At 41.1% G+C, this 24,235-nt stretch overlaps 1 protein-coding gene and 1 long non-coding RNA gene across 3 annotated transcripts in view; one reads left to right on the forward strand and one right to left on the reverse strand.

Annotated features, from left to right (window-relative positions):
- Nucleotides 1-2,695, forward strand: part of LOC148006749 (uncharacterized) — a 42,956-nt gene extending 40,261 nt beyond the window's left edge. The window contains exon 2 of the long non-coding RNA XR_015672464.1: nt 839-2,695. This is a non-coding gene — a long non-coding RNA (uncharacterized LOC148006749). The remainder of the gene's footprint in view (nt 1-838) is intronic.
- Vcam1 (vascular cell adhesion molecule 1) lies at nt 1,835-21,462 on the reverse strand. Of its 2 annotated transcripts, none has more exons than XM_087616393.1 (9): nt 21,335-21,462; nt 20,561-20,836; nt 18,049-18,369; nt 16,502-16,768; nt 12,498-12,773; nt 9,058-9,378; nt 7,790-8,056; nt 5,864-6,130; nt 1,835-2,731 (listed from the first exon to the last, which is right to left on the reverse strand). In XM_087616393.1, exons 2-9 carry the CDS (start codon nt 20,772-20,774, stop codon nt 2,571-2,573), a joined length of 2,094 nt encoding a protein of 697 aa, XP_087472519.1. In that variant the 5' UTR covers nt 20,775-20,836; nt 21,335-21,462; the 3' UTR covers nt 1,835-2,570.
- Between the last annotated feature and the right edge of the window lie 2,773 nt (nt 21,463-24,235).

The raw sequence follows: 24,235 nt of genomic DNA on the forward strand, positions 1-24,235 counted from the left end.
TCAAGAATACTGGCTGATTGGTACAGGCTCTAGGGAAACCATGGCAACATTCATAAATTCTCACATTGCAGTAACGCTTACAGGAGCTTCTTTTCATATCAGAAAAGATGAAAACACACAAATATCTATTAATAAAAGGATGGACAAACAAGAAACATAAAGTCTTAGAGTAGAACCCTGGAGAGCAGAGAAAACGAGTGACCTATATTGTCTGTAACAACTAACAATGGCTAAATTGTGCAAGAATTAAAGTTTGAAAAAAGAATAAAGTCACAGGGCACACATGTCATTGGATTTTGCTTGTATACAATTCAAAGCCTAGCAAGCTCATGTACTACTAAGAGTTACTTATTTATACAGGTACAGATCCTCCAGAGAGGGAAAATGACCAAGCCATAATTCAGGACCTACTGACTCAGTGGGAAGAGAGTTGCTACTGTGTTACACATACAAGATGACCTGAAAAATAACAGTTTTGTCTTTTAGACTTTGTAGTATGTACCTAAGAGTTTATTCTTTGCCAATCTATTGTACATATTGCATAACCGTTTTTTATTTTTTATTTTTTTTATTTATTAACTTGAGTATTTCTTATATACATTTCGAGTGTTATTCCCTTTCCCAGTATCCGGGCAAACATCCCCCTCCCCCTCCCCTTCCTTATGGGTGTTCCCCTCCCAACCCTCCCCCCATTGCCGCCCTCCCCACAACAGTCTAGTTCACTGGGGGTTCAGTCTTAGCAGGACCCAGGGCTTCCCCTTCCACTGGTGCTCTTACTAGGATATTCATTGCTACCTATGAGGTCAGAGTCCAGGGTCAGTCCATGTATAGTCTTTAGGTAGTGGCTTAGTCCCTGGAAGCTCTGGTTGCTTGACATTGTTGTACATATGGGGTCTCGAGCCCCTTCAAGCTCTTCCAGTTCTTTCTCTGATTCCTTCAACGGGGGTCCTATTCTCAGTTCAGTGGTTTGCTGCTGGCATTCGCCTCTGTATTTGCTGTATTTTTTAACCGAATTGTTAGATTCCAAGAATCCTAAACTACAAATCATCTTTAAATTTTTTTATTCATTCTTTTCTCCTGTATTACATCCTGACCAGAAATTCCTTTCCCTCCTCTGCTCCCAGTCCTTCCTCTCCACCTCCTATCTCCATGAATCCAATTCTCCTCCTGTTTCTCTCCAGAAAAGGACAGGTCACACGGGGTTGTCAACCATACATGGCATATCATGTTGCAGTATGACTAGACATTGCCCTTCATATTAAGACTGGATGAGGCAACCCAGTAGGAAGAAAAGGGTCCCAAAGCAGGCACTGTCAGGAGTCTTATAAGAAGACCACACTACACAACCACAACTTATATGGAAAGGACCTAGGTCAGATGCACTTCAGGCTCCATGATTGTTGGTTTAGTCTCTGTGGCTCCTCGTGTGCCTAGGTTAGTTGATTCTGTGGGGTTTCTTGTGGTTCCCGTGACCCCTCTGGCTCCTGCAATCCTCCTCTCCCTCTTCTGCAGGGTTTCCAAGCTTTGCCTAATGTTTGACTGTGGGTCTCTGCATCTGTCCCCATCAGTTGCTGGATGAAGCCTCTCTGATGATGATTATGCTAGGCTCTTGTCTATGACAAACTACAGTTCTTAATGTATTATGGTGAGATGATATGAATAAATCTGTTTGTCATATTCTCATGGCAATTTTGATAAAACGTGGTCTGAAGACCATGTTTTGAGTATCTGTATTATGTTAATAGTTTGAAGTTTTTTACTCTGATAACTGACAATTCCAGAAGAACAAGACAACAGTTAAAGGAGACAATTTACAACAAACGAAATGCAGCTCTTCCATGTTCAGAAACTTTCACTTTACTGTAGTATTTATAAGTCAAATGAAGTTGCATTTAAACCATGTTAGTCATTATACAAGATCCTGATGAAGAAACACGTCCCCGTACCGTACAGTTGAGAAAACTACTTAATCAGTATACCATGAATTAGGAAAGTAGTACCTGAAAGTCAACCCAGTGACCTTTTTACCATTTGCCTATAAAAATATAAAACCCTGGCTTCTTTAAAAAAAATGAAATCATTGTCAATAAAATGCATAGGAATAAAATTAGGCTGAAGAAAATAAAGTACAAAAAGGTGACACTGGTCAGCTGCCTACTCAACATTAACACCAACATTAAACTTTCCTAAGAAGCATGAAGTTACAACAGTCAGTCCAAGCAACACGTTTTGATTTTGTTCTGACCTACATCTGGAGTGCTACTACTCTAAACGACCTCGCAATGACATCATTTTATTTTACATATGTACACTGAGGCTATTTATATACATGTCATGGTACTGTTCCGGTCTCTTCAGCAATGGGGACTTGCCGAGCAGAAGATTTCTAGTTGGCTTCTTGCACTCAGCAAGGGATCAAGTGGCCACTTCTTTTCCTTCTTTGCCAAGAAGGGTTCTGAGAAGTCTGAATGCATAGCTTGGTTTGTGGAGGGGGAACAGTGCTGCAATAAAGAGTATGAAGGGTCCGGGGTTTATAAATAATGTCTTTTCTCCAACAGTTCAGACGTTAGCTACACTTTTGACTTCTGTGCCTCCACCAGACTGTACGATCCTTTCATGTTGGCTTTTCTTGCAAAGTAAATGATCATCCCAATGGCGGGTATTACCAAGGAGGATGCAAAGTAGAGTGCAAGGAGTTCAGGGGAAAAATAGTCCTTGTTATTTTCTTTTCCTGGAAAATCAGCAAATGGATTCAATTAATGTCTAGCACAAAGGGAAATAATTCAACCGCAGTGTGTGTTTGATTGTAACAGTACAACTAGTTCTTCAAAAGAGGCAGTAAAAGCTGTGCTGAGGACCATCGAGACTCATATAACACATTTCTTTTTTTCCTGAAATATCCAAATAAGCAGCTTTTGGTTGCTATGCTCAGGATGGGTACAGGGATGACACTTTTTGACTCTACAAACTTGGATTTTAAAAGATTGTTCTGGGTGCTGAAAGGAAGGGGTAGTGCACATTTTAGTGACCTGTTTTATAAGAGTAGAAATCAGAAATAACCCTGCGACACTGATAGTCATGAACAGCAATGCCTAACGAGTTCTATAAGACAGTCTATGTAACACTCAGTATGGGCATTAAGGTTAACGACAGAGCATTCTTGTCAGTGGTTGCCTGGATGTGCTTGTGTGGTGTGTTCTGAGTGGCTGAAGCAAAAGTATCTTTATATGATTACTCCCCTCCAGCATCGACAACTTCTCTTCATTTACTGATGGTCTTTGGGTATTTCACTTAAGTAAATGTCGTAGTTACTGGCAGAGTACATTCTCTGACCTACACCTAAACTGGAGTATGTAAATTGATACTCACTCCACCATTCCTTCAAAATCCAACCAGCACAACTTCTTATCCCCCTCATAGCTTGTAATTCAATATTTGACCGAGCAATTATCTGGTTTCCTCCCCTAACTGCAAACTCTGTAAAGACAGCTGTGTTTATAGAAGGTGCCTCACAACTACCCAGCACTTCAGACACGTCTTGGCACTCCGGATAGTCCCAAAATATTATTTGAGCACCAAAAAAGTGTTTGCCTTTCTAAATCTTATAATTTTGCTACATGGTCATAAATCGAGTACTGAAAATGACAATATATAAACAGTTTAAAATCTTTTCAGAGAACACACGAGTATAGCAACACCTCGAGCAACATCCAAGCTGCATAAAAACATCTCCAGAGAGCCTGGCATGCTCCCAAGACTTGCCTCTGTTTTTTTTTGCACCCCACAGTGTGGCCTCACAGTTATGTTTCACTAAGTGGAAGGGTATGCTGTCTGAGTCTGGGCAGGGATTAGAGATCTGATCTGAAGCACATTGACAACTCCTTCCAGAACTTTCAAAACACAGAAAGTCATTCAAGTAGAAAAGACTCGTTAGCATCTCATGAGTGAATTGTTTCAAATTACTGAAGGATAAAAAACGATGCTTCACCTTGGGCATCATGATAATGACCTCATTTCTCTGCTTTCCTTTGATAGAATTGATCGAAGGGTAATGGTTTAATGGGATACTTATCATAATTGTGGTTACTCGTCAATATTGATGTCAAACTAGGAAGAAGTATTTCTGCTATTGTTTTCTTTTCAATTTAATTATTATCTTTGCCTTTCAGTTTGTCCCTCAGACATCTGTCAGAAACTCAAAATGGATCCAGTTGCTAGGACAATGTCCCAACACATTTTTTCCTGTTAATTATATAAACTTTGAAAGTTCTAACGATTCCTGATCATTTGCATCAATGGGATGCATTTAAGCCAAAACCAAACAAGACAACAAACATAAACATTCAGCTAGGAATACAAAGAAAAACCAGTTTAAACTATCGAGCAGGGAGGAAGGGAGGTCAACTTTGGGTCTTTTCATATGCAGTTATTTGAAATCATCTTCATATTGGGAGCATAGATGTCTGGCTGGGTGACTAATATGTTTTCATTGTTCATTTAAAAGATAAATTAAAGGTGACAAATACATAAGAAATTAATTAAGCAATTAGAAAAGACAATGTGGGAAGGGACAGTTTTTATGTTCTTGAGGAGAAACAGCCAGGCACACGCAGGATGACAAAAATCTTAGAAGTGCAATTTCCTGGGGCTAGGCTAAATTAGAGCTGGCCAGAGGAAGACATATCTCAGCCTATGCATAATTGAGATCTCGGTCCATCTCACCGGAGGCAACGGCTGCACACACTGTGTCATACCCAGTGACGTGATGGGAGCTACTGTTCCGCTCTTTGAATTCATGGTAGCCTCCTTGGCCAGATTGTTTTCAGAACAATCACCATGAGCGGGAGACTAGAAGTCTGACATGTAATTATGATATTTCCCTTTCCTTTAACATTTCTAAGTAGATGTATTTGCTCTGATTTGAGGAGGTGCTATGAGGACAGAAAAGCAGTGTATGCTAAGGTCTGTCATCTTGAAGAATGTGGCTAGTACAGTGTGTATGTGTTTTCTCACGCATGTTCAGATTTTCTCTGCACTGACGTGTGACTCGTTAACTCTCATAGTCAAGGCCAGCCTTCTTCAGAGTTGGCATTCATTAGCAGTGTTGCTCCCTCTACCCGACTGGATTTCAGCGTACAACAGCTCTTTGGTGTGCAAAGGGTCCAAGGCTCATTAGTCAAGGCTAGCATCAATAAAATTAGCAGGCACTCACAAGAGAGAACAGGAAAGTAAGGAGTGCCATTATGTGTCCGTGGGTGAGGGGCACTGTGCCCCCTTCCTCTGCATCAGGTTAAAGTCGGACAACTGGGGCATGGATTTCAAAGGGAGCTCTTGTGGAATCTAGAGATCCTGCCTCGGATCCAGGCCACTCTCTCCAATTAGCATCCTCACAAAAGAGCCATGCCGAAAATACACGCAGTTTTTCTGTACTCTGAAAGCAGAACTTCTCCTCACTGGGGAGCAAGGTCTGCAGAGGACAGTTCATCTGCTATGCCCGCCCCAATTCCTTAGTTTCCTTTCACCCTAGGGGAAACGTTGTAAAATATGTCGTTAAACTCTTAGCAAATCTAAGACCACAGAGACCAATGATGAATTGGCAACTTCAGGGAAAAAAAAAAACAAATGGGAATTCCACATCAATGATGATTAATGTCCACTTCCTGGCTAAACGTGATAGGATAGAACAGCTGCGTCTGATTATTTCGAGACGCGTTTAAGAAACAAGCGGTCAGCGCGGACAGAATTCAGTCTCATTTTACCAACTCCAGCTAACAGTAGAAACTTGTTACTCTCCTTGGAAACTTGGAATCATTTTAAAAATAAATTAAGAAGAAAAAAAAGAAAGCAAACACCGAAAGCTAACCTTTCACATCAAGTGTTAAACTTCGCAACTGCGAGCCGACTTCGGTTTTCGATTCACACTCGTATACTCCGGCATCCTGCAGCTGTGCCTTGCGGATGGTGTACGAGCCATTAACAGACTTTAGCACCATGTCTCCTGTCTTGGCTTTCTTTTTCAGAATTATCCATATTTCGGGCACACTTCCACAAGTACAGGAGATAATGACAGTGTCTCCCTCTTTGACGCTCTTAGATGGGAAGACTGTAAGCTGTATGTCCTTCGAAGAGCCTGAAGAGAGAATGGACAGTTGGTGCGTGCGGGAGGGGTACAGCAATCCCATACTGCCTGAAAACGTTGGCAGCCATTGCCAAGCTGTTTGCGAGGCTTTCTGCATGAGCTGGAAGGAAGGAAGGCAAGCACAGAAGCCGGGCATTGGACCAATTCTCAACGATAATATTGTAAGCAAGAGAAGGCATATCTCAGGGTTCCTTTCTACCCTTAGTATGATTCTTTACCCAGGCAAAGACAAAAATTAGGTATTTAATAAGTAGCTGTAGAATTTAAACATCGAAAAAAACCTTTATTTTTTATTATTTTTTTAAAAAACCACATTGTTCACTGAACTTTCCTAGAAGCATAAAAGCCTTATGAGCTAGGTGCTCCCTGACCAGAAATTAGGATATATAGAGATTATTTTTCCTTTTACTGTCTTTAAGAACATAGTAATTAATTTTCAAATTTCCGGCTGATCTCTCCTGAGAGATAGAACATTTCTGTAAGGGCAAAAACCTTAGAGGGAAACACCCTTAGTCTGTTTTATAAACACTTGCTTAAGACCTTGTTACACTGATGCTCCTGCCCCAAGGCCACAGGGCCATGACATCCACACTTAGGTTTCCTTTTCTCTCAGATGGTCACACTGTGTCACCCGGACAGACCTGAGAGTCTCCTAAAGGCTTTCCTTGAGATTATGTGGTACCCTTCCCTGGTTCTTCTTTTGAATTACAGACCTCAGAGAACCGAGGCAGCAGGAACAACAAACCCTAGTATTTGCCTTAACAGGAATAATGGAAGCTGATGCAGGAGACTGCCACCCTGGTCCCCCCAAAGAAAAAGCACGGGGGGGCAATGCAAGTTGGTGGCTTGCATAATTTTGTCCATGAAACCCTATGGCTTCTATGTGCCAAGCAGAAACTGTTTTGTTTTCCATCTTGGGTCTTTCTCCTGGAGAAGGGAGAGCTATATCTGTATTCACCCCAGTGGTTCTCAGCAGTAGGTTGAGAGGCCAGAGGGCATGATTACTGTGACCCTTAATCTCAGAGTTTTCAAATGGTGCCCTCGTGGGCCTCTAAGCAAATCCTAGGCAGCTTCTGGGAAGATGCTTCTTAGGATCCTGTTCAGCCGAATATGATGGTCTTAACCCTCAGTAATTTTCTACCCTTGTTTCTCCACCAAAACCATGATTCCTGAGAGTCCTCGAGCTTCCAGCTTAGCTTCCGGAGTGAGCATTTCATTTGATAGGAATAGGATTTTAGGGCAAAAAAATTGGTCTGAAATGAAAATCCATTCCAGGAGCAGTGTGGAACTGCCTTGATAATTAATTAATTTTTAATTTTGTAATTTTGCACATAAATGCAAAATTGGAATAAAGTTTTGGAATAAAGGTTTTACTTTTCTTTCTTTTCAAGGCTTATTTTTTATTAAGTTATGTTTATTTGTATGTGTCTGTGTACATGCATGGGGTGCAGTGCCCATGGAATCAAGGACCCCCTGGAGGTGGAGCTATGGGCAGTTGTGAGTGTCCTGATGTGAGGACTGTGAACAGAACCGAAGTCATCTGTAAGAGTAGTAGGCCCTTCTTATGGCTAGGCCGTCTCTCTGCCCCCAGAGGCTTTCTTTTCAAAGGAGATCTTGTTCACCATCAGTAACTCAATAGGAAATGCTCACCTTGGATAATCAGTTCAACTGATTTTTTGCTAATTCCAGCCTCATTAATCCCTTCACATACATAAATGCCGGAATCTTCCATTTTTGTAGCCATGAAGGAGAGTGTTGTATTTTGAGAAAGAGGCTGCAGTTCCCCGTTCTTTAGCTGTCTGCTCCACAGGATTTTGGGAGTTGGAAAACCATCACTTGAGCAGGTCAGGTTCACAGGACTGCCCTCCTCTGGGACAGGAGAGGGGCTAACCCAGATGGTGGGTTCTTTCGGAGCAACTGAAAAGCAAAGAACACTTAGCTTGAATCCTTATGCCCTGAATTCCAGAGTCTAGACAATGTTGTAAAACCAGGCAAAGGACTCTGGGTTAGCATGGTCTATACACTGTGATAGCCAGCCCAGGATGTTTCTGGGGAGGAGACACAAGGGGAGTTAGAATAGAGATGAAATGTGGATATTTTCAAATGGCAGAAAGATCTGTAGAACTCTCTTAATGTTAAAGCACAGAGAATCAAGTATAGTGCAGTGTTTGGGTGAAATGGTGATTAGAAGTCTCTGCATGACCCATAGAGAAGAAACAGGATAAAAGAGGATTAACTCTATTAAGAAAGAGAAGAGCTCAGAAACACACACACACACACACACACACACACACACACACACACACACACCACGAGAAAGAGAGAGAGAGAGAGAGAGAGAGAGAGAGAGACATTAATGGTATGCATGGCCTAAGCATGAGGCATTGGAATATCCCCTGTGAATAAGAAAAGCCCGTTTGCGACCCCTTGAACCTGGGTTGATCATTTGCTCAATGGGATGTAAATGACGTGACACGGGGTGGAGGGCTGGATACTCCTGACATAGACCTTTATGAAGTTACTTTCATCCCCACCTTTCTCAGCTGTGTTCTGGCAAGTAAATCAAGACTACCTTCCCTGAGGATTACGGCACACTAAGAAATGACAGGTGGAACCATGTTAAGTGACAGGTCTGTGACAAGCCAGCTGCTGGCTTGCCTGAAGATGTTTGAATTGACCTGAGGATGAGTCTCTGCCTGGATGACCCATTCCTGAATGCCAGTGCACAGAATCATACATAAATAAATAGTTTGGTTTACATTATGGAGAATGATTTTTATTATAATCACTATTATCTTGATTCGGTTTTTTTTTCTGTTTCACAGAGGTTTTGATTGTTAACCTTCTGTTAACTATTAGCTGGTGAATACAGTAAAGAAATCCATATTCAATTGTACCCGCCCCATGTGTGCACTTACCGTTGACATAAAGAGTCTGTGTACTCTGCCTTTGTTTGGGTTCAGACTCCATTTGACTGCTGTGTAACTTAGCGAGGCAAACAAGAGCTTTCCCGGTGTCTTCAGCGGTGGGGATGAAGGTCATTTCCAAACTTTTGGTCTCTAGAGACTTTGTGCCAATTTCCTCCCTTAAAAATTTATTCAACAGTGTTGTCTCCCCCTTCAGTAGTTCAATCTCCAGATGGTCAAAGGGGTACACATTAGGGACCGTGCAGTTGACAGTGACAGGTCTCCCGTGTACAAGTGGTCCACTTATTTCAATTTCTGGGTCTTCAGGGAATGCTGCAGATACCAAGCAAAAATAATATTAATATATGCTATTCAAGGGAATATACAGCCAGATTCTATTAAATGCAAAGGTCTCAAAATGTCAGCTTTTGATGAGCTGGGAATAGCATGGTCTCAAGTAGTAAATAACACTATTAAGTAGAACTATGCAATTATAATAATAATCAAAATAATAGAAACAAAATACTTAACATTTTAAGTCAAGGAGAAATAAATCCTTCTACTCCTTAGTTTTCTCTTATAACAATGCCGTCTTGCCTATTATTTTCTAGGGACACAATGGCTTAATTAATTTAAATAATTTAAATATTTGTCATAAACATATTGACAACTAAATATAAACTAATCCCCTCAGCCTTCATTATCTCCTTTTTCTGAGCAGCCTGATTAAAATGGTTATTGTGTAACTTATTTCATAGCTAGAAAAAGAAACTTACAGGGACAAACAAGACTTTCTCTAATAGATCAGAATTAGTCAAAGTCTGTCCCTATGAGCTATGAGTCTTGGCTATACAGTTTGTCCAATATCAAATAAGCCTTAACGCAATTCTCAGTTTAGTTAGTTTATCAAAATCTGTACAATTTGCTTTATGACTAAACTTAGGCAAGAAGTTTTAAATACTTTTCACATTCTTTCTTAAAGACAGGGGCTCACTTTTTAGACCTGGCTGACCTAGAAGTATCTATGTAGACTAGGCTGGCCTCAAACCCACAGGGATCTGCCTACCTCTGCCACCTTATAAGGTAATTCCTCTAGTTAACTGACAGTCAGGCATGGTGGCACACACCTTTGATCCCAGCACTTGGGAGGCAAAGGGGGGTGGATCTCTGTATTCAAGGCCAGCCTGGCCCACAGAGTGAGTTCCAGGACAGCCAGGGATACACGGGGAAAACTTATCTCAAAAAATAAAGAAAAGAAATTACTTAATACTGTATGTTTTCATACATGTGTGGAACCTGAGTTTAAATTTTAAATTATTTACATATATACATTGATGTGTAGGTGCTTGCAGGTCATTGGACTAAGGAGGATCAGGAGAGGGGACGGCATCTTAAAGGGATGTGGGAAATAGAAAGGGTAATGGAACATATTCAATAGGAAAGAAGAAGAGGAAGCTGTCCGGGGGCAGGGAGGGAAGCAGGTAGAGAGGAAACAGGCATGAGAAGGCAACGGGACATGGGAACAGAGAAGAAAGCATAATGACATGGAGATCTGATGGTGCCACAATCAAGGCACTTCTTTGTATGCTAACTTTAACCACCAATAAGAAGGCGTAAAAGAACTATTCAACCATATTATTTAAAGTCTGAGTACTTATTCTTTCATCTATCTATATAACATTTATAATATATTCTCTGTACATTAACAAAAATGACATTAAAATAATTATCAAGGTAAAAGTTATACAAAACAGAACAAAAACCCGAAAAACCAAAACTAAGCTTTTTTTTTTCATTCCTTCCTTAAGTAAAACCTGTTAAAGTGGTGGATTTTGAAACAGCCACATTGCAATAAGCTGTCATGCTCTTGGGAATGTGCCTACACCAGCAGAGCCTGGAGCCTTGGTAACATGATAAAGCAATAAAATTTACACTCCTTTTGAGAGATTTAAATCTCTTAATGGGCAGTCTTATTCTGTACAAAATCCTGAAGGCCAACACAAATTTGAGTAAGGATTTAGATGGAAAAGCTTTACAATATGTTCTTTGTGATTGGGTGAACAAAACTGGGCAACACCACCCTCTCCACAAAAATAACTTCACGGTCACGTGGTCATGATCACGTGGTCATGGTCACGTGATCGCTGTGGGCTTCTTTCCGCACTCAGGGTAGACTGAGGGATTCCAGCAAGTCATAGAGACTGGGGGTTGAAAAGGATTTCTGTTAAGGTGATAAAAACGGAAGGGACAAGAAAACACGTGCCACTTGTTCACTGGGTAGATCAGCTGAAAAGCTGCTGCTGTTGGCACTTGTTTCTGCCTCAGCTCCGCATACAGACTGTTCCACACTCAGAGCAAGTAAAACCTGTCCTTTTCTGTGTGTTTCCGGCACTCTGATGCTTCCCACTGTTCCCTACTCCAGAATCCTACAGATCAGCTTCTCAAATCTGCCTTAAAGCACTCGACTTCTTCCCCAAATTCTCTCTTCCCCCTGCTACCTTCCTCCCAACCCTACAGTCCTCCACTCTTTCTTATTTGAAAAAAAAATCATAATATCTAACATATGTTTAATTTAAAATAACATATTTATAAATATGGACTATTATATATAGTAATATCATAAATTATATATATATATACAATAAAAAGAAGCATAACTACTTGGGAAGAGGAAAGGGACAGAGGTAGAAAGAGAAGGGATAAGACACAGTCGCGGTTGAATAGGAAGAAATCAGAGTGGCCTGTTATTTTCCATTCTATTAAAAAAATAATAAATACTGTACACAGTAAAACTATCTTCCAAAAATGAAGGAGAAATGAAGACTTTTTAAGTGGTAATAAAAAGCTAACAAAGCAAAGCAAACAAAAACCAACCAAGCAACCAAACAGACAAACAAATCCCAAAATAAACAAACAAACAAACAAAAAACCTCAGTAGGCTGGCAGGCTGGGGCCACAGCTCTACTGCAGGGCACTGGCCACACATGCGCAAAGCCGTTGGTTCCATGTGTACCGTTTCAAAAGAAAATGGAATGAAATAAAAAGGCAGACTTAGGCCTCACCCACAATTTGAATAGCTGAGGCAGTCACCCGTCACGTAGTAATTATCTGAACGGGCACAGTTCCCCGGCTGCTCTCACCCGTCACCTCCATACGCCCTATGTATGTGTGCAAGGGGAGAGAAGCAGAGCGTGGAGTAAGGTCAAGCGCACGAGGCAGAGATTAGGACCAGTCACGCATGTGTGCACGCTGTAAACATATGTCACATATACTGAAGAGCAGGGCCAACTTATTGCATCAAACTACGTTCAGAGATCTAGGGATGATTTACAATGCCAAATCTCTCTCTACACAAATGGCTATCATTACAGATTAGCATTCTTTTTCTTCCAGAAAAAAAGCCAGAGGAAAGGGAAACCATCAGAGAGTCACCAATTTCGGAAAGCACTTACAGTAGACCTCCACTTGGATTGTCTTCTCCAGTTTCCTTCGCTGACAGGTCACAGTGCACAGGTAAGAGTGCTCATCCTCAACACCCACAGGGCTCAGCGTCAGTGTGGATGTAGCCCCTTCATCCCTCACCTCCCCATTGAGGGGACTGTCTGTCTGGGTTCTCCAAGAAAAGGAGGGAGAGTCACAGCCAACAGCAGCACATGTCAGAACAACGGAATCCCCAACCTGTGCAGCCACCTGAGATCCAGGGGAGATGTCAACAGTAAATGGTTTCTCTGGAGGGGGAAAAAAAGAAGAGAGAACAAGATGAACAACAGATAAGATTCTTTTCTTATTGCATCATATTGCCATATTCAGTGTTTATCTTTCTTGATCTCTATTCAGCTACTATCTGTGCCAAGAAGAAATTACTTCTTTCTATCTTGGAGCCATCTCGGGAATAAGACCACATCTTTTAAGAATAAACCCGTGCTGTTCTGTTGAGTCAGCCTATCAGAATAAGTGCAGATAACAACTTGTAAAGAATGTGGTTGCTGGCTCCAGCCACGTATGTAGCAGAGGATGGCCTTGTGGGACATCAATGGGAGGAGAGGCCCTTGGTCCTGGGAAAAGCCATGGAGGGGAGGCAAGAGGGAGTGGGTGGGGGGCACCTTAATAGAAGCAGGGGGAAGGGGTTTGGGTTGGGGGTTTCCAGAGGGGAAACCAGAAAAGGGTATAACATTTGAAGTATAAATAAATAAAATATGCAATAAAAAAGGAATGTGGTTGGCATCTTTTCAGGAAGATAACCCACCCTTTGCTCTTCACAGTTCCTCAAGACCTCAAATCGTCCCCTGGTTTTTGTCAAAAACCGCACATTCGATGTCATATGCCTGCTCACTCAATTCTCAAAACAATTTGTTACCCGGGACTCTTGTTTCTTTTCTACCTTCTCATGCTTCTGCTCCTGTGCTTTCCCCTTCTCTTCTTCTATCTCCTCATCCTATCTCTCCTTTAAGACATTTAGGCTCAGAAATGCTAAATGGCTTAGGCTAAATTTGCAAGCGTAATAATGGAAACTTGATGTGAGATGGATCTGCCTCGAGATCCTAGCTTTCCTGTTCCTAGACAACTAAATCAAGTTATCCTCATTTAAAGATAAAATGAAATCTTAAAGGATTTCAGGGGAAACTGCACCAAAATGTCCTCTAATTAGATGCACTATACGGAAGGAACCGTGAATAGTCAAGCATCCTCCCATGGGCCCTCCTTGCTATTTAGCTTCCTTGGGTCTGTGGATTGTAGTGTGGGTATTCTGTACTTTATGGTTAATATTAACTTATAAGTGAGTACATACTATGCAAAACCTCCAATCAAAGAACATACACAGGCTGAACCTACCCCCCCCAAACACATATGTAGCAGATGTGCAGCTTGATCTTCCTTCAGGTTCCCCAAAAACTGGAGCAGGGGCTGGCTCTGACCCTGTTGCCTGCCTATGAAACTTATTCCCCTGACTGGGGTGCCTTGTCTGGCCTCAGTGGGGGAGGATGTAGCCAATCCTGTAGTGACTTGACATGCCTGTGTGGGTTGGTACCCAGGGGTCCCTCCCCCTTATCAGAAGAGACAAGAAGGGAGAGGGAGGGAGGGGTATGTGAGGGGGACAAGGAGGAGAGGGGTGGGCTGCAATTGGGATGTAAAGTGAAAGATTAATTAATTAATGAAAAACATTCACATATATCTATATATTGGAGTTTCAATATAAAGTAGTATCTTTGACAGTCATACAAAGTCACACTGTAAACAAAATAAAGGTGGCATCAAATATGTTTGGTGCATTATCAAAATACTTTATAGCCATTCAGGGTAGAAAGCTGAGTGATCAAGTGTCCAAAGTGTTTTCTAGCTTCTAGAAACTTAGACAGACTTGGATGAAATGACATGTTTTGAGAGAAAGAATTCTAAATTTTGGTGTTACTCCTCTGGAAATCCTGGGAGTGGCTGAGCAACTCTGCAAGTGACAAAGGAAACCCCAAAGAAAATCAGTAGAGTGTTCTAGCAAGCTGGAGACAGACAGAAATCTCGGCACACATTCTCCATTTTGCATGGTTCTTTTCTGTGCCAGAAAATGTGGCTTTTCTCATTTTAGTTTGTGTAATTGGTGGCATTGTAGCATTTTTCCAAAGATGTCCTCAAATTATCCCCAAATACATTAATATGCCACGATATTTTCAAAGATATTATTTAAAACAGTGGCCAAGCTGCCCAAGTTCCGCAGAAGCTACTGTGAGAATGGGGAACTTGGTAGGAGATTTACTTCCTGCCTGCATAGAGGCTGACTGACATCTACCACTGTGTATTCTTGAAGCTACTGGACAGAATCCCCTGAAGTAGCTGGAAGGACCTTCTAACTTCAGCATGGACACTCTTGATAGCTCACATGATACCACCCCTTTCCATGCCTAGAACACATTTTTTGCCCATTTGAAACAGGCCTAATCATTTCAGGATGCAATCATTCCAGGACAGACAGCAAGTCTTCCATACTTTTAGCTTTAAAATATCTTCTCTGAAAGGACTAAGGGAGCTGAAGGGGTTTGCAACCCCATAGGAAGAACAACAACACCAACCAACCAGATCCAGAGCTCCCAGGGACTAAAACACAACCGAAGAGTACACATGGAGGAACCCATGGCTCCAGCCACATGTGCAGCAGAGGATGGCCTTGTCGGGCATCCATGGGATAGCCTAGTGTAAAGGAGGTGGGAGGGAGTGGGTGGGTGAGCACCCTCATAGAAGCAGGGGGAAAGGGGATAACACTTGAAATGTAAATACATAAAATATCCAATAAAAATATCTTGTCTGTTCATATGAGAAGAGCAGTCAACCCACCTGAATTAAGTAACTGATGGTGTCTGAATTCTAGTTTCTAATCATCTAAACTTAAAACCCATGTTTTCATAGGATAGAAAAGAATGTGTTCTCCATACTTACAGTTCATGCTTTCATTTAGCAAATGTTCACTAAACATTCTGTGTCAGCCATTAATCCATTCAAAGTCACAAACACAACACAATGAGTTCCTGACTTTCTGAGTTTAAGAACCTCACAGTTTAATGGAAAAATTCAAATACATACTTTTTTGTGCTCTTACTAAAATATATACTTTGATTTACTCATTCTACATTGTATAAATTTATCAAAATATCACACCATACCCAATGTATGCATGTAGTTTTGATTGGTCAATTATTTTAAATTTTTAGAAATAGAGAAAATTAGCTACAATTGAAAAACTATAGGATTTTGAATTAAGAACAGCCTATAAATGAAACTAAGAGCCATTTAACCCTAGGCAAATGATGAATTCTATTGCACCTGAGGTTTTCAACTACCTCACAGAGCATGGTAAAGACAGAGACAATATAGGAAGTAGAAACTCTTGGCAGACATTAGGTGTATAGTCAATTGATGACCATTAGTAATCTGAGACTTCATTCTCCCATCTGCAAAATGGATAGAAAATACCTTTTAGTTATTTCTTGGAGGCTGTGGATAACTTATATAAAATGCCAGAAGTACACCTGATGTTTAAGAAAATCTTGAAAAATCCCAAATGAAAATTTATATTCGGGAACATCAAGAGAGTTGGTTGGAAAGGAAGTTAGGTCATAGGGAATCATTTTGAGGCAGGGTGGTCAAGATTAAGTAATTTTGAACAGGAGCATATATTCAGTAGTAACAAGTATGCGGCGGTGTAATTCCTGAGGATGTGGAGTGAGAAGAGGAGGTGACGTCGCCTGGGAATGCCAGTATCCATAGGGCAGGAGACAGAGACCAAGCCATGACATGAGACAATAGTGAAATGACAGGAGCTAGAAAGGACCAGTGTGGAGGTGCTGGAAAAAAGAGTCCCAGGAAGTATAAGGGTGATCCATGTATACACATATGGTGAAGCACATGAATACCAGATGTGCCAACACGCAAATTTATGGAAGGCATTTCATCATTGGCATTGACTCACCTTGAACAATTAATTCCACTTCTGTTTTGTCTCTCCCAACCAGATTCACTCCTTCACACACATAGATTCCAGAATCTTCCATCCTCATAGCAATTAAGGTGAGGGTGGCATTTCCCGAGAGGAGCTGTAGAACTCCATTATCTAATTTCTTGCTCCAGAAAATCTCAGGAGCTGGTAGACCCTCGCTGGCACATGTCATCGTCACAGCAGCACCCTCATGTAGCCTTGTGGAGGGATGTACAGAGATCTCTGTATTCTTGGGGGAGGCTGAAAAGGCAGACCATAGTAAGAGCCTTCATCATGAATCAGCATCTCCACCCAATGGCGATGACTTCATTCTTTTCACGCTGTATTCATGGCTGCCACAAACTTGGCAAAACCGCTCTGCCAATTTGGAGTCAGGAATCACCGAGTCATTACAGAATTAGGCTGGCTAATTTCTAACCAGTAAATTATAGTTTTTGATCTTTAGTGTTTTCAGGGAGCCACAGATAGGTAGAAATTAAGAGAAGCCCTCAAAATGAAGGGAAATTAAGGGAAGTCCTTTCGTGTTTTAGCCTCTTAACAACTGAAGTCCTGTGGAGAAATACTTGCCATCCAGGTCAGCTTCAGCACTTATGGAGGGAGACAATCTACCCAGGACCAACCCGTTGCCTTCTGAATATCGTTAATTATTGAAAAATTATCTCACTGAACTGAAATTTTCCTGGAATACGGTGGTCATAGTCTAGCATTCTGTTCTTACAGATAAATGGGTGATGATCTTCTATCACACAACTGGCTTTCAATGACTTAGCTACACCTCTCTCAAAGGGCTATATTCTGTGAGGAGAAATATCTCCCTTCTTGATTGCTTTCTCAAAAGGTTGTTGAAACCCTTTTCTACCTTATTGTGCTCTGGGTAAATAAAAGTGCGTTTGACACCAATGCTTTTAGATATAGGGCTCAAAGTGGAAGACATTTTAGCTTTAACATGGTGCAATGAGTCCAGTTAGACACGGTCTAGTACAGGAAGGAAGCTTCACATTCACCAGCAGTCTCTAGGAAGACAAACCCTAACACCTTCCCACTTATTACATGTGAGCATCCTCTTGTAAACATACACACACACACACACACACACACACACAGAGAGAGAGAGAGAGAGAGAGAGAGAGAGAGAGAGAATAAGAAATCATTTTGTCATTGTTTAATCTGAGAAATGAATGTTTCAAGGCTTCTTATAAAATTTTATAGAACATTGTATCATTTGAGCCTATTCCTCCTATTCAAGCAGATAGTGTTATGATGATTCCTCCTCGATAGATAGGAAAACAGAGGAATTAAACAACCTTAAAGTCTCCCAGCTAACAGGGGGATATGACACTCAAGTGCTCTAAACCCAAAGGCCAGTATCTTGTTCTTTCAATAATATCATCTCCTGGATTAAATGATGCAGTAAAACATATCTCTTGTTAATCTACTACTTGATACATTTATTGTAACAATAAATAACATAATGCATGCCCAAACTCCCACAGACCAGAGATCATTGTGCAAGTACTTACTGTAGACTTGTAGTTCTCTGACAGTCTCCCTTTCTTTGGGAATAGAATCAGTTTGGTCAATGTATAATTTAGCTCGGCAAACAAGAGCCTTTTCAATATCCTCAATGACAGGAGTAAAGATGACTTCCAAACTCTTGGTTTCCAGAGACTTCTTTGCCATCTCGTTTACAAAATCCTGTTTCTTCATGAGACGGTCACCCTTGAACAGTTCTATCTCCAGTCTGTCAATTGGGTAAACATCAGGAGCCAAACACTTGACCATGACCGGCTTCCCAACCTCCAGGGGGCCACTGAATTGAATCTCTGGATCCTTAGGGAATGCTGCAGAGCCAAACAAATGCACAAGTAGGCTTTTGGCTTCTGCTGAGAACACCTCTGACTGTTTTAACACAACCGGAGTCCAAACAAATATTTTTAATACTGGGCTTAATTCAGCAAAGCTAATTGGTTTAAGTAGCTAGTCATGTTCTGTGGTGAACACAGGAAGCACTCTTTAGAGGCCTTTTCAGTTTTAATTCTGTAACTGTTAAAGAGTGTGTGTTATTAAAGAAAAGAGAAAGAATATTTATTTAAACTCATCTATACGTGTAACATAAAGAAGTTTGCTCTTTTTTGACGATGATCCTGGACAACGGTGACCACAGTTTACAGATATGGAAGAAGCTTGGACATAGTGTGATTGCAGAACCAGCTTTGGTCACGCAGTGAGTCCATAGTGAGGCTGGGAGCAAAGTTCATGCTTTCTGTCACTCACTCTGCACTGAGATTCCAGTGACATCTCACACCCCATTCTCTACTGTTAGTGCAGATACAGTCCCACATTCCAGATGAGAAGCCCAGGGCTCAGAATGGTATCACAAAGAAGTGTTACTATGTAAGGTTGCCTACGAAATGAGAATGACTTTAACGGGCTGGCTTCTGAATATGAGACCTCTGGCAAGAATTCATCCACCAGAACGACATTCCTATGCAATCTCCCCAGACTGGATCTATTCCCCTAAAAGTCTAACTCAGTGTTTTAATCTGCACTTTACTGAGCCCAACACGACAATGGGACACATGCCTGCCCCCCCTCCACACACAGACACAGAGTTAATCCTTCTTATTGCATCTGTCATGATTGTGTCCCAGATCCACAGAATATTACAATCAAATATGGAGTGGAGACAGAACTGTTAAAAGCAACAAGAAATGGGTATTCTTGCAGGGGGTTATGGGAGAGAACAGGCAATATAATTAAATCCAGAAAGGTCCTCACTTCTCTTTTTTAAGTCTCCAACTGTATAGTACTTGTTGGCCAAAGGAACTGGAAATGCTTTATTATCTAAAAACATGGTATTTTAAATTTCCCCTCCAATTATTTATGTCTGTCGCAGTCTTCAGGAAATGTGCCTAGAATCCACACAGTTTAACGACAGGTAATATAAGAACTTGCTACTCTTTCCTGGTATTTATATAACGGGACCTTCCAGGGAGCTCAGAAGGCCGCCTAGACATAAACTACGCATGCACAGCCAGCATAATTGAAAGCAGCCGTCCGGGCTCCTCAGCTGCTTGGGAGGACCAGCTACACAAGGAGCTTGCTGAAATTTCAATTACGGCTAATCGGCAAAGTTGGGCTTGAGCACAATAGGACAGAACCAAGGTGATTAGAAGAGGAATCAAACAAGATGCTCATGAAGAAATGCCTTATGGGAGTCCCTCTTTTATTTTATTTTTATTTTTGAAAAGCAACACCATCAGTAACCATAGACAAATGATTTCTATGGGGCTCATTTCCCCCAACCTCTCCTTGGTAGTTTTATTTGCCGAGTTGAGGATGATAGTAGGATGCTAGGCTAGTGTATGTAATATGAGTGCCTGTTCATATATCCCAGAGACAAATCTAATTTATTAAACAAAAATCCCTTTGAGGACTAAAAGCAAAGCTTTCTGGCAGCAACAACAAAAACTCCCAAATTTATCTGCGTCCAATGATTGAAATGCTAATTGGATGTTTAATTATGTCTGTGGAGAAGGCTTGCATACCCACAGAGTTCCTGAGTCCGCAAGCAGTTCTTAAGCACCAAGTTGCCCAAGAATAAGTGAATGGAAACTCCCAGAAAGAAGGAGCTCGTCAATCCTTTGGATACATCAGTACATGAGTTTGTAGAAATACAACCAGATGAAAGATTAGAGGTTAAAAAAAAAACAAAAACCAAAAAAACCTACTAGAACCATTGGGATGTTCACATTTCAGCTAAGAATTGGAGCCAAGAAGGTGTGGGCACCATTTGTGTGTGTGTGTGTGTGTGTGTGTGTGTGTGTGTGTGTGTGTGTGTGTAACAAGGACACAGAGGTTAAAATTCAGTTTCCTGTTCTCAACTAGCTTCTTCTTTCTCCGACTTTATTGAAATCATGTATTTTCTAGCTAAGGATCTAAATATTCTTTAAAAGTGTCTATTAAATATAATCATTAAGTTTTTTTTTCAAACAAAATTGAGAGAAATCAAAAGCCCTTTCGGGCACTTACAGTAGATGTCCACTTGGATTCCTCTTTCCAGTTTCCCAGAGTTACATGTTGCTGTGCACAGGTAAGAGTGTTCATTCTCAAAGCTGACAGGGTCCATGGTCAGAACGGACTTGGCCCCCTCTGTCTTCACCTTCCCATTTAGTGGACTGTCTATCTGGGTTCTCCAAGAGAATGATGGCGACTCACAGCCTGTGGTGCTGCAAGTCAGGAGCATGGAGTCTCCAATCTGAGCGAGCGTTTTGTATTCAGGGGAGATCTCGATTTTAAAAGCTTGAGCTGAAAAAGCGAGAGAGAGGGAGAGAGAGGGAGAGAGAGGGAGAGAACAAGTTTACCACGGTCTGTCCCATGCTGTGTCCTTTTTCTCTTGTGCAGCAATGCAGTGTCCGAAACACAGCCTGGATTATCTACTTTTTAAATCGTCTCAGACTAACAGCACAGGACAGACCCAAAGCCCAAAAGTTGCTGTTGAGGAAGGTGCTGGAATCGTCACCGTGAGGAGGAATGCTCAGTTCTGACTTCGAAGCCCATTGCACAAAGCTGTTTTGTTCCTTTCTCGGTTTGATTTCATTGTCGAGTACAGGAAACTAAAGAGATAGACCTACTACGGATATAATCCAAATTACTCATTTGACAGTGGAAAAGGGTATCGAAAAACATCCGTCCGCAGCTCTGTGAGAATGCTGGCTCTTACAGCAAAACTCTGAGGTACACCAGAAGCTGCAGACGTGGGAAATAGGTCAGGAACTTACAGACTGCAAACAGTATCCAAAGTACCGTTGAGGCTCCGAAGATCGCGACCATCTTCACAGGCATTTCAAGTCTCTGCTTCAAAGCCTTCTTTGTGCCCCACGTGAAAGTGTCTGGGAAAAGTGTTCAGCTCCCAAAGCCAGCCAGGCTGGTGTGAGTGAAATAGAAAGTCTGCTCTTTATAAAGGGTCTTGCTGGAGAGGCGGAGGGAAATCCCTTCAAGGGGAAACCCAGGGCAGAGCCAGGGAAAAAGTTTAACTGACAGCCAGCCAAGTCCCCACGTTAACCCTTTCAGCTGCTTTCAGGGCTGAAGTCATTCTGAGTCCTGGGAAATGCGACACTTCCAAGTACATAAATCTCAGGCTTTTCCTGACCTTCAGCTCCGAAAGGGTTTTCTTTCCTGAAAAGATACAAGAATCATTGCAAAACGAAACTGCCCACTGTGTGTGTGTGTGTGTGTGTGTGTGTGTGTGTGTGTGTGTGTGTGTGTGTGTAAGACAAAGACAGATCACTCAGTAAATAACCACCGACCTTTCTTCATTAAGAAATGCATTTGCCATTTAAAAAATAAAAATTATCTTTCAACAAGAGGACAAGAAGGAAAATCCTTTAGAATAGGAGACAGTACAACTTATTTTTTATAGTCTTATTCATAAGTGTATTTTTTGTCAAAAAATCAACTTGAAATAATTTTCAGAAGTAGTAAATGAAGGGATGTTGATGCAGAATCATGAAAATTATGTTTTTCTTTTAAGGATGCCCCAGCCCTTTTGCCAGTTGTTGGATGATAGAAGTCTTTTGCAGACCTGAATGCTGAAGAATGGGATTTGTCTACTAAATTTTTGTGGTGGGTTTCTTTGGCTACATTATTTAGCCACAAGTCCAAATTGGATATGTAAACAGATTTGCTTTCTCTTGTCGAAGATGAAATGACAACCAGTTTTTATTATTTTCTACCCCCCGTGAAATGACTTTTTGAAAGGCTCAACTAACTGTCTTAACTCTCTCTGTAGGTCTTAGACCCATGCATAGCCCATGCCCTTGCAAAATGCTTGCCCATCAGAAAGAAACCGGAATAGCCACTTCCTTGTATTCTACACGTGCAGGGCTACCTCCCACATGGCATGATCAGTTCCCCCGAATGGTCAGGACTAGTTCTTCTTCATCGATGCTTCTATTCCTTATATATAATGCATGGTTTTATATATGATGACTATAAAACCTGCAGCAGTAGATGTTTAAAAATCTAGAAGAGAAACTTTCAAAATACTGAGCATAATACGTAAGTGCCACATGAGAAAAGGAAATAATTCCACAAGAGAAGTGCAAGTTCCCAGACGTTTGGACACGTGTAAAATTAACAATACTGAGTCATTTGTCAAAGGTACAAGTGAGACAGACCTGCAGTCTCCAAACTGGCAAGAGAGACTTCTGAACTTCCCCTCGGGAATGCATGTGGCTCCCACTGAAAGGCAGGTAGGAAGGGTGGTTGAGGAGTATATTCTAGGGCTATGATGACATATCCAGGGGTTAAATGACATTAGCTGCCAAGCAAGTAACCTAGAGGAACTCAACAACACCATGTCATAGAAGGAGGCTCTAAGCCACTCCCTACTGCTACTTACCTTCTCTATAGATCAAAGGTATGTAAAAAAAACTTTAATCCACGTCATTGACACTTAAAAATAAACTAACTACTTGGATCATTCAAACTCACATTACTTGGTATCAGTTCTCACCCAAGTGAGTGGAAGAATCATTCCTTTTTGGGAGACGGGAATAGTAAATACCACCAGGAAGTGAAAAAATAAAAACACTTGGTGGATTTCACAAGGTCAAATCCTTCCTCATTTAAGAATCACTATTCTAAGGTAGCTGAAGAACCTGCCTGTGGCTACGTAAATCTTTTATAGCAGCTTCATTAGTGACCCAAGGGCCTGATGTTTGGATTTGGATCAATTGTGTTTGAAGCAAAACTGAGGACCAAGATTAAGCCAGTCTTAATTCTGCAATCCTTATGTGGTTAGCCTCATGATTCTACAATGGTCATTCCTTCACCAAAACATCGAGTATGTGTTTCAGGGATAAAATACAGAAGGTAAAGGGCAAAAACTCAAAGGCAGTGGAGGTTGCCTCCTTCTTGGAAGGAACTGACAGGGATGGCGTTTTGAGAATAATTTTTGACTGTCATGATGCCAATAAAAGACTTTTACAGATCGCCAATAGATGACTCAATGAAGGGACCACTGGTTTGTCTGCAAGTCAAGAAAAAAATGTTCTTCAGTGATGTAGGCTTAAGATTTTCTAAAACTAAACTATACAGAAAATCATGTGCTAAGATACCTACTGCCATGACGCTATTGTGACTCTCAGGGATTTTGAGGGAAACATTACTGATATCACTGAGTGTAGAAAACAAATTATATTCAACAAAATACACACACACTATGGGTATTTCTGGATTTTTTCACAAAGAGGATGTTTTGTTACACATCAGAAAGGTTTTCAGTATTTAAAAAAAAATTCTCCTCTCCACTTTGTAAGTTCACTTAGAAGAATTTGAATTTTGTCATTGGTGCTCTGGTGTGTTTGTGTACAGAGATGCTCTTGGTTATTTCTATGTTCTCCGGATGACCTCTAAGGTTTCTACTAACCCACTTCTGTGACTTTTTATTAAAAAAAGAAGAAAAAAACCCAACCATGCATCCAAACAAAAGAACAGCTCTCCTTGAACTAATTCACTCTCCCAGTTTCAACAGTTTTACCTCCTGGCCCTTAGAAAGCATTCACGATCATTTCCACGTTTACCTGACCCGATGTTAGGTCTGCTTCAAGTGTCTATAAAGTGATATAAAATAAACAAGACATTCCTTCTGGGGCAGTAATTTCAGACTTTTCTTTCAGTTTCTAGTAACATTTCACGGTTTTG

This window comes from Rattus norvegicus, chromosome 2 (assembly GCF_021556685.1).
Source record: "Rattus norvegicus strain SHRSP/BbbUtx chromosome 2, alternate assembly SHRSP_T2T, whole genome shotgun sequence".
NCBI classification, from domain to species: domain Eukaryota; kingdom Metazoa; phylum Chordata; class Mammalia; order Rodentia; family Muridae; genus Rattus; species Rattus norvegicus.